This window comes from Anticarsia gemmatalis, chromosome 15, assembly GCF_050436995.1.
Source record: "Anticarsia gemmatalis isolate Benzon Research Colony breed Stoneville strain chromosome 15, ilAntGemm2 primary, whole genome shotgun sequence".
Taxonomy (NCBI): domain Eukaryota; kingdom Metazoa; phylum Arthropoda; class Insecta; order Lepidoptera; family Erebidae; genus Anticarsia; species Anticarsia gemmatalis.
This window is the reverse complement of record NC_134759.1, coordinates 4,132,458-4,147,014: the sequence shown is the minus strand read 5'-3', so window position 1 is coordinate 4,147,014 and position 14,557 is coordinate 4,132,458. Positions and strand designations below refer to the sequence as shown.

Genomic DNA, 14,557 nt, shown 5'->3' with positions numbered 1-14,557 from the left:
TATTTTGGACATCATGCTTTTTAATTGATGATTCTTTCTCTGCTATAGGTAAGATAGATAATTTTATAACTGGACGTTTTATGTAACCACTTTTGGTCTTCAGGGTTACCACCCTAACGACGCCATCGTTTCCAGGATGGACTTCGACCACCCTACCGACTGGCCATTTACCGGCGGGCATGTTGTCGTCATGAATAGTTACCAGATCGCCTACTTGGATATTTTCTTGTGCTTTTAACCATTTGCTCCGCACCGATAGTTGGGTAAGATATTCCGCCTTCCACCGCTTCCATAAGTCTTGAAACATTTTATTCACCATGTACCATCTTGTCCTAGCATCTTGTGCTGTTTCTATAACTGTAAGACCAGCACGAGTTGTCAAAAAATGCGCTGGAGTGAGAAAATCTATATCATCGATGTCCTCAGATATTGCACACAAGGGTCGCGAATTCAGGCTTGATTCGATTTGAGCTAATAACGTACTATATTCCTATAATGTTAGAGCTTGCTCACCGATAACTCTTTTAAGATGCTGCTTTAAGCTTCGGATAGACCGTTCCCATATCCCTCCAGCGCTTGGCCAAGAAGGACAGTTCCAATGCCATTGTATGTATATTCATTTCAACTATTTCTTTATGAAATGTGTCATTAAAGAGTTGCTCTAGCTGTTGCTGATCTTCTTGCAATATTTTATTAGCACCCACAAAATTCGTCCCATTATCCGAATATATGTGTTTCGGGGTACCTCTTCTTGCTGCCATGCGACGTAAAGCTGATATGAAAGATAAGCTGCTAAGATCCGAGACTACTTCTATATGGACCGCCTTCGTAACCATGCACACAAATAAGGAAATATATCCTTTCGTGGTTTTAACACCTCGACCTTTGTTGGATTTCACTCGAATAAAGCCGGTGAAATCTACTCCGGTGTGATAAAAGGGCGGCGCAGGATTAGATCGAAAATCGGGTAAATGTCCCATTATTTGTTGTTGTTTACTAGGTTCTTGTTTCTTGCAGGTAACGCAGTTTCTAAGCTGTTTTTTGGTTGCTCGATTTCCTTTAATTATCCAATAATTCTGTCTTAAGATTGATAGTGTAAGTCGTGAACCACCATGGAAGGTAAGTTCGTGCGCTTGCTGTATTAAGAGTTCAGTTAAATTGCTGCTGTATGGGATGATTATCGGGTATTTCATATCCGCGCTAATGTTGGCATTTTTGAGACGGCCTCCGACTCTTAATATGCCGTTCTCGTCTAAAAATGGATTTAGATTTAATATTTTACTATTTGAACTAATTTTCTTGTGGTTTAATAAATTATCTATTTCTGATTCGAATTCCATACGTTGTACGTGTTTGATTATAATATATTTTGCTTGCCGCATCTCATGTAACGTGAGGTATGACGGCCTTTGTTTACATGCCGGTGCACGTGCACGTAATAACCAAGCTACAATTCGATTGATTCTTATGAAAGAACTGTGTTTATTTAATAAATCGTTTATGATGTTTGTTTTATGATCATACTTTTGAATATTTAAGGCTTGTTTTCGGATTTCTTCATCGGTTGTATACTTTCGCTGCTCTTGCTTAGGTTCAAAGTCAGGAGACGATAACCAAGTTGGTCCTTTCCACCACAAATTATTTGCTTTTAGCTGGGACATAGATAAACCTCTGCTCGCTGCATCTGCTGGATTTTCCTTGGTAGGAACATGAAACCAAACTTTTGGTGCTAATATGCTTGTGATTTTCTTTACTCTATTAGACACAAAGGGCTTCCACCTGTCCGGGTTGCCTTGTATCCAACTAAGGGCGACGGTTGAGTCACTCCAAGCGTAGCTATTGTAATGAGCGCTGCTTCCTATACTCGCAGTGACCTTTGATAACAGTTTTGATAATAATTCTGCTGCGCACAGCTCCAATCTGGGCAATGATACTGATTTGTTATTGGGGGCCAACCTTGACTTTGCCGCAACTAGTACTACTGTCGCGGTATTTCTTCTCACAATTCGGGCGTATATGACACATGCATATGCTTTGAGAGATGCATCGCAGAATCCGTGGAATTGGATGACATCGCCTTCTTCGCTCTTCAACCATCTTGGGATGCTGATTTCGTTTATCAAACTCAAATCTTCAGTTAATTTTTTCCATTCATTTTTAATGTCCGCTGAAACTTCGTCGCTCCATTGAATCTTTGGATCTTGCCATACATTTCTAAACAATAATTTTAAAGTTAAAGTTAGGGGGGCTAGCCAACCCAAAGGGTCGAATAGTCTTGATATTTCAGAAAGTAAGGCTCTTTTTGTCAGTTTAATAGTATGTTCTTCCGATACAGTATATTGGAAATTGAACTCATCTTTAATAGAATCCCATCTCAAGCCTAACGTTTTGGCAGTATTTTCAGTTTTAAAAATGAAGGATGTGCTGCTGTATTGCTGAGATAAGTTTACATTTTCTAAGATACTTTTGTCATTTGATGACCACTTCCTCAAAGAAAATCCACCGCTGCTGAGACACGAAATTATTTCTGCTATTTGGCTCTTTCCTTGTTCAATACTATGGGAACCAGAAACATAGTCATCCATGTAAAAATCTTCTCTTAAAGATTTAGCTGCTTGAGGAAATCTTTGTTCTTCATCCGACGCTAACTGTCGAAGTGACATCATAGCTAAGAACGGAGCCGATTTGGTGCCGTATGTAACTGTTGTTAATTGATATGATTTAAGTGGTTTGTTCGATTGTTCCCGCCAAATGATTTGTTGAAGCTTTTGATCTTCTTTCGCGACATAGATTTGGCGGTACATTTTTTCGATATCTGCTGTGTACGCATATCGGTATATTCTCCATTTGAGCAAAAGTTCTTGGAGATCTTTTTGCAAATTTGGACCTTTGTGCATAAGGTCGTTCAGACTATAGCCAGAGGAGGTCCTGTTGGACGCGTTAAATACCACACGAAGCTTGGTAGTAGTAGAGTCCGCTCGTTGAACCGAATGATGAGGTAGAAAGCATTCTGTAGTTATAATATTCGAAGTAGATTGTACCATATGGCCTAAATGTTCGTACTCGCTCATAAATTCCTTGTACTGCTGTGCTAAATTTTGGTGGTTGCTGAATTTCTTTTCTACGTTACGAAATTGTGCTATGGCTATTTCCTTGGACGATCCTAGTTTACTGCTGAAACCTTCTTTCATGGGCATTCGAACCTCATAGTGACCGCTTTCCAAACGTTTAGTCGTTGACGTATAATATTCAACACTCAGTTGATCTTCAGTGGACATCTCCTTTTGCTCCTGGATGTCTTCAATCTGCCAGAACTGTTGAATATCGGCTAAGTTGTTGATGATGACGTTACATTGGAAAGTTTGTATACCACCGCAAAGGATCCATCCAAGCTGGGTTTGCTGAGCTAAAGGTGATGCTGTATTTGAGCCTCTTATCGTGCCATCTAACATGATAAGGGCGTAAACGTCTGCACCGAGTAATAAATCTACCGGACGGCTCGTAAAGAATTCCGGATCGGCTAAGTTAATATGCTCTAAATGCGACCACGAAGGCTTATTAAAAGACTTATTAGGTAAGTTTTTTATAAGATTTTTCATTATTAAAACATCGGTATTAAATTGATAGTTTGTGTACATCGATTGACAAATAATATTGGCCTTGCCCTTACAGTCGCTGTCTTTTTCCCCGATGCCAAACACTACTCCGCTAAATTGTTCCCGTTTCAATCCTAATTGTTGGGCTGCTCTCTCCGTTATCAACGATATTTGCGAGCCTTGGTCGATAAGGGCGCGTAGTACAATCTGCGTGCTGTCAGCGGATGTAACTCGTACTAACGCTGTCGCTAGGAGGATTTCGTTACAATCATGTTGAGATGCAAGTACGTTTCCTGTATTTTGTTGTTTATTTTCAGTGGATTTGTTCCATATTTGCTTTTTTACACCGGATGTCGGTTTTTGTTGCGTAAAACATTCGTGTAATATGGTATGATGATTACCCGAACATTTGTGGCATCTTTTTGCTGAATGGCATTTATTTCCATTGTGATCGTAAATGCAATTAATACAATATTTTAAATTATTTACCGTTTTAAGTTTCGCTTCAATTGGCATTGCAAGAAATTTTTCGCAATGAAGCAAACTGTGTTCTTCGAAACAATGTGCGCATTTGTTAGCTGACACGTGCAATGATTTCGCAATCGGTTTATGAGGTTTCCAATAGGTATCATTTGATTTATTATAAGGAAATTTTCTATTATTAGAAAATGACGTCGAGGGACTACCTTGCATATTAGATGGTGGTTGAGATTTAGGGGTTACATCTTGTCGTCGACGGGCGGTTTCAAGGCTGGTAAATTTATTTTCTAAGAAATTGAAGAAATCCTGCAGTAAAGGTAGTTCCCGTGAGTTTTTCAACGACTCGATATATTCCGAATACGATTCACTATCCAACTTTTGCGATAGAAGATGTACTAACAGAGGGTCCCAGGTACTTATGTCTACGCCTAAGTTTTTAATGGCGTGAAGACTCTCTTGGGACACGTCATGTAGTTTTTTAATTGATGAAAATGATTGCTGCTGAATATTAGGCAAATTAAGAAATACATTGACGTGCGATGTGAAGATAAGCTTTTTATTATCGAATCGATGATTTAATATTTCCCAACAGACAATGTAGTTGTCAGAACTTATGGGCAGGTGTTGAATCAATCGTTCTGCTTCGCCTTTTACTTTGCTTTTTAAGAACTGCATCTTTTGGGCGTTCGATAGTGCTGTGTTCTTATGTATCGCCTCATTGAATAAATCCTTGAATGAGACCCACTGATGATAATTACCCGTAAACACAGGGATGTCCATTTTGGGTGTAGATTTAGCATGATGCGTTGTAGCCCACATTTTGGAGTTGATAGATTTTTTCATACTAATAAAAGTTCGTTCATGCTTCGTGAAATGGGTTTCATATGCTTCGTTTTCTTCTGATTCGCCAACAATTTCCCAGTGAAGGCTGTCGATCGCATTCCAACGATTTTGTAAGATTTGAAGAGCATCTTCAAATTCCCATTTGTCGGTGAGTGACTCCAACTCAATATTCTCGATGGCTCTAAGAAATGCTTTGAAATTGACGGCTTGCTTGTGGAGCATATCGTCGAGTTTGCTGGATGATCCCCTTGACACGCGAGTAGCGGTTGCTGCTGCTGGTGGCTCCTGCGTGGTCTGACGTTTCGATCTGCTCAGTTGTTCTCCTTGCTCATAGTCTTGACTTCGTTGACTAAGTTCTTCTAGTCGCTCGCTTAAAAGTCGTTTTAATGTCAAGTAAAGCTGCTTAGTACTTTCGTATTCAGAATTGACGAAGTAAATATGATTCGTCATTTCATAAGGAATCATTTTTTCATGGTTGTTATTGAATTCTAGCCAGTACTTTTCTAATGTCTCTATTTTACGCTTACAATAATCAATAGACTTACGCTCTACGCTATCCTTTTTAAAATTAATAAGGAGCTTCTTAATGCTCTCTGCAATCTCTGTTTGAGACAAATACAGGCTTTCCATCTTACTGCTTTAAAGAATGAAATAAAAGAACGATCTCACTTGTTTGCTGCTGGACCGACGACGACGGGAAGTATCTCCTCGTCTCTCTGTGGCTGTCGATGAGTTGGATGCTTGCTAGATCTGCTGTACTGAGTGTCTCGACTCAATACCTGCTGCACAACAGTGAACACTGCTTGCTAGCTCACTGCTGGCTAAGTTGCTGCTAAATTCACAAACACTGCTTCCCAAAAAGACACTGATATTGTCCAAGTTCACTTCACTTATTGTCCGTACCGACCGCGAAGCCCTTGGATCCGGCTCGAAGGACCATAAAATGTTGGGGACGCTATTTAAGCTGCTAGTTGATGCTAAATTAAACACTGGGAGAACAGTTAAAGCGTTTATTGCTAAAACACTGTTTGTTACTATGCTAAGATATGGATAAATGCTAATGAACGATAGATGCTTTGCTAATAATGACGAGTACAAATGCACGCGGTTTGGTGTCTGAATATGCACTGAAGTCGCCGCGTACATAATGTATCGTATTTAGTTGCTGGATCAGCAAAACGTGTTCGGTTGCAAATATTGCATCGAACAATTATATACAATTATGTTTTCGGTACCATAATAAATATGTCTAAGCTAATTTTGATGAATGTTTTCAAGTGACGGTCGATTCGACGCGGGTTTGATTCTTTGCTCCGTAATAATATTGTTGGGTAAATTGTGATGTTTGTGAGAGACGGAACTAACTAAATTATGTACCTAAAACTAAATAATTGCCATGTTCCAAATCCCATATTTTAAAGACCTTTGCTAACAGTTTTTTGACAAAATAATATAAAGGAAATAATGAATAAAATAAAATAATAAAAATAAGTTTAACAAGCTTGTAACAATGGTACTAAGTAGCGTTTCTTGGTTTCTGCACTCCCTTATGAGAAGAAGGCGTGATCTTATGTTTGTATATGTATAAATAAAATGCATCGAAGAGGTTGATATTATTTCAATAAAGTCGCCGATCACAAAATCAGCCCTAAATACATTATAAAATGCTGTTTAAAATTTTACAATTCTTATTTGAACTTTATGACTTGTTCTCAAACGTAGGTCTGTAATTATGATATTTATTTAATTCAGTAACACTAGATTAGAAGAAAATTTCTACCCTCTACAGTCAATACTATCAGGTATCGAGTTTTTTGACATTTAATATGTATTGCAAAAATAGTTCTTACCACCCCTGCTAGGGGCGCTGACCAGATTTTTATACAAAGTTACTCAATAGATAGCCGGTTGTAGATAGTCAATGGTGTTAAAAAATTGCGCTACTGGTACCTTATCAGGTGTGCTCAAAGCAAAATAACCCGTATTCATTAGTACATCCAGTACTGCTATATAATTCATCATCATTCAGTCAAAGGTACTCATTTAGTCGTAATGATAATAGTGATAAATGCACGACATATGTCTTGCGGTAGATATATGAGCTGCGACTGACTTACTTAGGACTTGTATGTATCATAAGTAAGGTTTAAATGCCCATCTGGATTAGTCATGTGATGTAAGTGCTGACATAAATTGTAAAATAAGGAAATTTATCCTAATAATGAATCGTTGTTACGTAGTGATTCCCTTCCAGAAAAAGTGAGGATGCTCGTCAAAGACTTCTCGATCTTTCGAAAACTGAAAAGGACACTTAAAACTTATGAAACAACGGAAGGTTTTCGTACTTCATATTTTTATCGGTTTGTTGCCTAAAATTTGAAATTACAATCTTTTGTTTGGTGGGCGAATGCTAGAACCGCTTGTTAGGATTGAAAAACACAACTAGATAATATTATTAAAATAACTTGTAATTACATCGTTACAGAATAGTTCTTTATCAATGGTAAAGTTTATTATATATCAATAGAATATTTAAGTCACAGAAATTACACGAATCTACTACCAAAAATTTTCACACGGAACACAAAAAAATCAATAAACCCTGAAACTGATTGCTCACTAAAATAGATAGGGCTTGTTCACACGTCCGCGCCGACACCTCCGCGTTATGAATAATCGAAGCGCGCGAACTCGCCCGCGGTCATGTACACACAGCCTATGAATAGTGTATACGCAGGTGCGAGCACTAATGTTTATTTTTGATAGTTGGCTTTAGATTTTACTTGGTAGTTTTTGGGGAATGGTTTAGGGGAATACGTAGTATATCCAGGCGGGTCGAAATTTCAAAAAATCTCATGTGGTACTTTTACGAATATAGTAGTATATAGAACAAGATTTGTGATTAGATAAGCGTCATGGCTGACCATGAGAGTACACAGATGGTAAAAGTGAATTCTTTCAAAAAAACTGGTAATTTGGGATGACTACACTAAATCATCTAGCCTTAGTCGCAAATTAATGTTGTACGTTATATATTTTGTGACATATTAACGTGAATGTTATCAATATGAATCTAGACTTTCAAGAGTTTCTAGTGATCAAAAATTGACGATTAACTACTATAAGTTTGGTACAACATAATAAAAGGCATTATAAATACTTTAGACAGAAAGTAAACAACCATAAATATGTTATAATAACCATATAAAGCCTTGTAAAAGCAAGTAAAACACAACTCAAACCTGATAATTTTGTAACAACAATTAAGTAAGGTTTCTATTTTTATATCAATTAGCAATCTCAACACACCATAAATAACTTGCTATTTACAAATATTGCACAAACAAGACAAAATCGATTAAACTCGCCTAAAAACCTACCACAACATTATGAACTCAACATGTACCAACATTGGTGACGACACGACACGGCACGACGCGACACGAATGTCACGTCACCGTGACAAATATCGTGTCAAATATATTCTCGTAGCGAATTTACATTGATACGACATGATATTAAATCATATGTCAATAGGACGTAACACCGTTTCAAGTAATCGCGTAAAACTATTGTTTTTATTTGCGAAATGGTTTTTTTATGTATCTACTCTTGGGACATCTTTTAATAACAATTGTCTATCATAGACAGTTGTGCTAACTGTTGAAGTCATGCATGTACTGTTAACTTGACCTTATATTTTGCTTGCACTGCAAACAGTGACCAATATAAAACGCGGTCTATCTAAAAAAAAGTGTAGTAATTCAAATCATAATCTACAAATCAAAAGATAAACTAATACTATATTCTAAAGAACGAATACTGCGAAAATTGTCGCACATTTATATTGAGTTTGTATACATATAGTTAGTACGTTTATTTTCGTCACATTTCCAATTAAAACCCGTCTCAGGCAGCCTTTCAATCAACAACCCAAATCAAACAGAACCGCAACAAACTTTTCATAGCACTTCACATTTTCAATAATCGTGCGTCGTATTGACAGGACACTCTCGAGTTTTTAACGCGTCTCTTTTTCACTCCGGCGCGGCGTTTGATCGCAGTGATTTGACAATATACGCGCGTATGTTTGACACTCGCCGCGCATATCGAAGAAATCTCCATTAACGACAGCCGTGGAAAAAATTGACAACAAAAGACTGAATCGTCAATCGCGAGGGTGCTGGCTACTAATGGGGACCCGTGACTGTTATAGAAATCTGTGGAGATTGTTGTTTGTACAAAAATTGGAGCCGTTTTTGGAGCTTGGTTAAAGTCACTGATCTATAAAGTCTTGAATCAGCTTTAAGACCTTTTTGAGACTTTAGGAGATATAAAGGGGTAACGTTATCCAACAGGGTCCAAAACGGTATTCCTATTAGTTGCATCAAATATTGTTACGGCAGAGTAGGAACAACCTTAAAGTTTGTACTTATTTACTTGAAGCCTAAAATTTGAATTGCAATTTATATACTTTGTTTTGTTTGACCGTTTTGAGATTTACATTTATACAAACAGTAGCACGGTTCTCTACCACTTTCGACTATCGACAACCAGCTAGCTATTGAATATAAAACGATTAGCTGTGAGCTATCGCATCGCACCACAGTAAATACCTACCTCTAGAAATCAATATGTAAAAGTACATGAAATGATCTCTAGAACATTACCTAAAACTCTTTAAGACAATAGCTACTCCACACATCGCACCCGCCTATCAGCCATCGTTTCTAATGAACTTCCAAATGGAAGCTGTTCGTATCAATGCCAATCAGATTCATATTTATCGAGACCATCAAAAGGTTTTAATGGTGGTAGCTAGATGACCACAGCCGTTTGACGGCCTTTCATTTTAAAAGGTGTAGAAGGTCGTTCTGTGATGGTTCCCACAGGAATAATGGGTTAAACTGGATATTTATTTTAATTCTACTATCATTTGATAATGATATTTTTAGTTTAGACCAGTAGCGCGATTCTCTACAGTCGGTACTGTCAAGATTGACATTTAAAATGTACAGCCAATATAGTTCCTGCGACTCCTGAGAGGCGTTGATCAGATTTTCACACAAAAATTCTCGATAGCTAGTCGGTGGTCGTTGGTCGATAGTGGTAGAGAATCGAGCTACAGAAGACCTATTCAACAATAAGGTACATTGTTTTAAACAAAATTTCATATGAAATTAACTCTTAATTCCGCTTAAACGGTGCAAACGATCGTGTTCTCGTACCAAAATTTAGACATTTCTATATATGTCATAATGGTTACAATGTTTATTTTTGGGGCAGATGGACTTATGGTAAGAATATTAACTTTTCTATGAATCAGGTTAGAATCTGTTCACTATTCAGTCCAATATTCTCTAAACATAAACGTATGTATGTTTGGTTTTGTTCCACATAAAATTATAACTAAAGTCTTATCTTACTGCTTACATCTGGCTAACATAAACGCACTTTCTATTTCAAAGTGTTCGATAATGTTTTTAATGTTATCGTCAATCTAAATATTGAATTAAAACATTGTAGATTTTATCGAAATATTATATTAAATGATGTGGCCCACACAAAACATTTACTGTTGAAAATTGCTTACAAATGCTGAATTTAATGAGAGCTTTAATATATGATTTATTTGTGTTTAATACAACTAACTGTAATGATTTCTTCGTGTATTCTCTTTGTCTTTACCTAAAAATATTACGATATGACTAAAGTGTAGACAACGGAAAATCTACATTGTTTCTTTATTGGTGCATCTATAAACTAGACTCCAAAAACATCAAGCCTCACAATTTTCCTAAATTCTGCACAAGAATCAAATCAAAAAAACAAAAGGTACTCTCATTCCACATTTCCAGACAAATATTCACCCTCGAAATCAATCTGAACCGACGACAGTCCACCATGAGTCTCATATTCTTCAATCGTAATAAATACATATTTCATGACCCCAAGAACATCAGACGATGAGACCACAGTTTCTTAGAATACGAGATTGTCGCTTTAATTATGGATCCCTGGTAATGATGATGACTTATGAAAAACGTTGTAGTAGCTTTGATTTGTATCCTGCATGGGTGGGTGGATATGAATGAAGCCGACTTTTCAAATAGTCATACTCGGAAAAAGACAAAACTTTTCGTGTACTTATGCATCTGAAATCATTGTAGCCCCAACAATTTAAATAAACATAAAAAAATAGACGTCTCTACTAAAATTTAATCAGAATTTATTTTTCAATTGTCTACAGTGACCGAATTCCAAGCATTCAATAAATGATCTTATTTGCTAAATGCATACACATATAACATCACGGCTTTTTCTTAAAGTTGTAGGCAGCGACCAAAGAACGCTATTTGCCTTATTTACATTCATTCGTCGTTAAAATCAGGCTCAAAAAAATATATAAATCACAAACTTAAAAACAATGTTTTTTTCTGTATTTGTTTTAAAGTTAAGTAAGTGTCCTAAGAAGTTAGTTTTATGAACAATTTTAATTTCAAAAATGTTTAAAGATAAATTTAACTATACAAATTAGCCAAAAGTAGCCAAATACAATCAACGAGTAATTGTCTAGTGTGCAAATAACAATTTTGATTATCTAACAACTAAATAAGTCTATCGAATCATGAAAGTCGTATCTAATTTCTATCCTCGTTTCGCAAATCCATCTGTCCGTCTAACTAACCATAATTTACGTATATTAAGAGTTCATGCAACTTAATTTATTCTATGAAAACCGCGACGAATTGCAAGTGACAGTTTCTTGGGATATCTTAGACACTTCGTTATAAATGCCATTTGTAATTTGTGTATTTTGAAAAGTTGATTAAGTGGATGTCGAGAAATAACTGTAGTTTTAAGCGTGATTATGATTATCCTAAAATAAGCTGAGGTTACCATTACGACTAGACATCAAATGCTGTACTGCTTAGATGTAGAGGGCTCTTAAATACTTTATGCCTTTAAAAAATCAGCAAAAGCATTATGTCACGTATATTTTTACCCGGTGCCAGTAGCTCTAGACAGTAGCCAAAAGATATTAAGCAAGAAAAGGTAGTATTAACTTGATTAGCGTTTCTAAAAAAACTTTGCTAAATCTAAAGCTTCTATGATTAAACACTTTTACTAAGCTAGAACAACTGTAGCTCGATTCTCTACCACTATCGACTACCGACAACCGGCTAGCTATAGAAGAATTTGTCACGAAAATCTGATCAGCGCCTCTAGCGGGCTCCTTAGGAACTATTTTGACAGTACATTTTAAATGTCAAACTTTCTCGACAGTACCGACTGTAGTGAATCGCCGCTACTGATCACGAAATCACATTTATAACTTTATTCACACTTAAACCACTATCATCACCAAAAACAATAACAAACAAACAAACAAAAACCCTCTCATATCGATCAGTAACCTCCCTCTATCGATACGCAGTAGAGTCGGCTCTATAGAGATGACTTGCACAGTTCTGACGATGATGTATGTAGCACGTAATGAGGGGCACGGCGCTCGACGGGACGTGGGTTCGTGGTCTGTGGGACCTAGTTTTGAAGTTTTTAAAGTTTTATTGCTTGTTTGTATGATTATGTTGGTCTGTAGGTATACATATAGGTAGATAATACGAAATATTAGAAAATTTGCGTATTTTGGTCTATGCAGCATTAATAAATATACCAGTTCGACTCTTTAAATATGATTTTTTTCTTGAAAACATACGTTTAAAACTGTTTTACAATTGTGTGTTTCATGCAGTTTTCCCCAAAAGGTAGAACGATTTATGAGGAAGTTTTGAGAGGCTGTGTAAACTGAATCCAGGTAAAGCCGAGGCTAGCGTCTAGTAACTTGCTAAAATAATATTAAGCATTAGTTATTAAATATTTTATTATAGTATTGCTACTGTTAGTCTTTTTTTACACTACGAAAAGGCAACGCATTATTTTTCAATTCTGTACAAGTCACTAACAGAAAATATATCACAAAAACCTCCAATAAAGTTTATAACACATACAAATAAACCACCACAAAAAGTGGCGACCACCCAAAATTCAGTATTTCATTAGACAAGTAATCCAAGTTTAATATGTGTTCGTTTCACGTCATTAGGCCGAATCATTTGTCAAGGATATCATTACGGATTGAAATAGATTGATGACAAATTGTATGGAGATGCGTCTAGGCGGCCATCATCGGGATTAAGGCTGAACCTGTCAACCATTTTTTAGAGAAAGTAATCGATTTTTATGTACACTATTTTTTATTAGAATAGACTCTATACTTACTCTAAACTTCTATACTATGTTTAAGTTTAAGTATAGATATACTAATATTATAAAGGGGAAGAGTTGGTTTACTTAACCGCATTGATCTCAGAAACTTCTAGTTCGAATGAAACAAATATTTTTGCGTTGAATAGTCTATTTATTGAGGATGGTTTTAGACATAACTCTATGATATATAGTGAAGGAGCAACAAAAATGTTGTGAAATCTTGAAAACTAAAGTGCACGCAGACGAAGTCGTGTGTAGCTGCTGTATACAAAATAAATTTTGGCTCTCACGTCTGCATCCCTTATATTTTAGCAATCAGTTGACCATTTGAATCAACAACTTTCGGATTTTGCGTCATGCATTCTTCAATTGTTTTATTTCCGAATTTGCCTTTGAACAAAATAAATAAGTACATTTCTGTCTGCATTTTTTAAGTAACAGGCTTAAACCGCAACTGAATTATTTTATAACAGCCATTAATATGCAATTTTCTGGTCATCAATCTCGAAATAAACTTTTGATTGATGTGAAGCAAATCCATGCAATTATGGTATGCCTAAATGACAACTTAATTTGTTATATTTACTCAGAACCTTTAACATAATTGATTTGGTTCTTTATATTTTTGACTAAAAAGTATTTTTTTATTCTAAGCTGTTACTTTTCTTTTACCGCCTCCTAAACACTCGCGAAATATATATGCAAGGCATCCCAAAATAATGGTTATCTATCATCAAAACATGACAATGGAAGTTCAAGACACTTAATCTACATTTCGCGAGTCTTGATCCCGCAAGAGACCAAAGCGAAATAAAAGGATGAATTATTTCAAAACCCACCCTCTTCAAATACAGATCTCAACACTTACCCGGTCACATTTCCGAACGCGTCATGCCGTCATGCTCGGGAACCAACGACTGAATAGTGAAAAAGACATTATACCAAGTTTGAACTGCAATTTATCAAGCGATCCTCCTTTGACCCGCGGTGTTATGACATGATGATGTATTCCCGAGCATGATATTTCAAAACGTAAATATATTTTTAAATATTTTAGGGGCAGTAAGTATTGGGACATCCGTCCAATTGTTGTCGGCGACGATTTGACTGTATTGTTCGATTATTTTTTATCTTTTTCAAAAGATATATTGGCTACCGCGTGTCATCGTTTCTTTGAAGAATAGGTTTTCTTTTTTACCGGTCGTAGGGTTTAAATCTTTAGATCTTAGATGCAACGTCAGCAGGAATAGGATGTCGCGGTAGTTTAAAAAATGAGTAAGTAGATATCATTTGTTAAATACAAGCTACCTCATTAGTCTAACCGGTGATGTATGAAACGTAAGACTACAAAATCTGACTTGATTTCG

At 36.3% G+C, this 14,557-nt stretch overlaps 1 protein-coding gene across 1 annotated transcript; it reads right to left on the bottom strand.

The window, feature by feature from the left end:
• Positions 1 to 524: 524 nt before the first annotated feature.
• LOC142979055 (uncharacterized) lies at positions 525 to 5,384 on the bottom strand. Its single transcript, XM_076123814.1, has 4 exons — positions 4,835 to 5,384; positions 3,671 to 3,844; positions 1,670 to 3,445; positions 525 to 1,252 (listed from the first exon to the last, which is right to left on the bottom strand). The coding sequence occupies exons 1-4, from the start codon at positions 5,382 to 5,384 to the stop codon at positions 525 to 527; spliced, it is 3,228 nt and encodes a 1,075-aa protein (XP_075979929.1).
• Between the last annotated feature and the right edge of the window lie 9,173 nt (positions 5,385 to 14,557).

Coding starts and splice junctions, on each gene's coding strand:
- LOC142979055 (XM_076123814.1), bottom strand. CDS start 5,384: ATGATTCCTTATGAAATGACGAATCATATTTACTTCGTCAATTCTGAA. Junction 3,845..4,834: donor GGACATCCCTGTGTTTACGG/GTAATTATCATC, acceptor AAATCCTCCTAG/CGACAGCGTTAGTACGAGTT. Junction 3,446..3,670: donor CGGGGAAAAAGACAGCGACT/GTAAGGGCAAGG, acceptor TTATCATGTTAG/ATGGCACGATAAGAGGCTCA.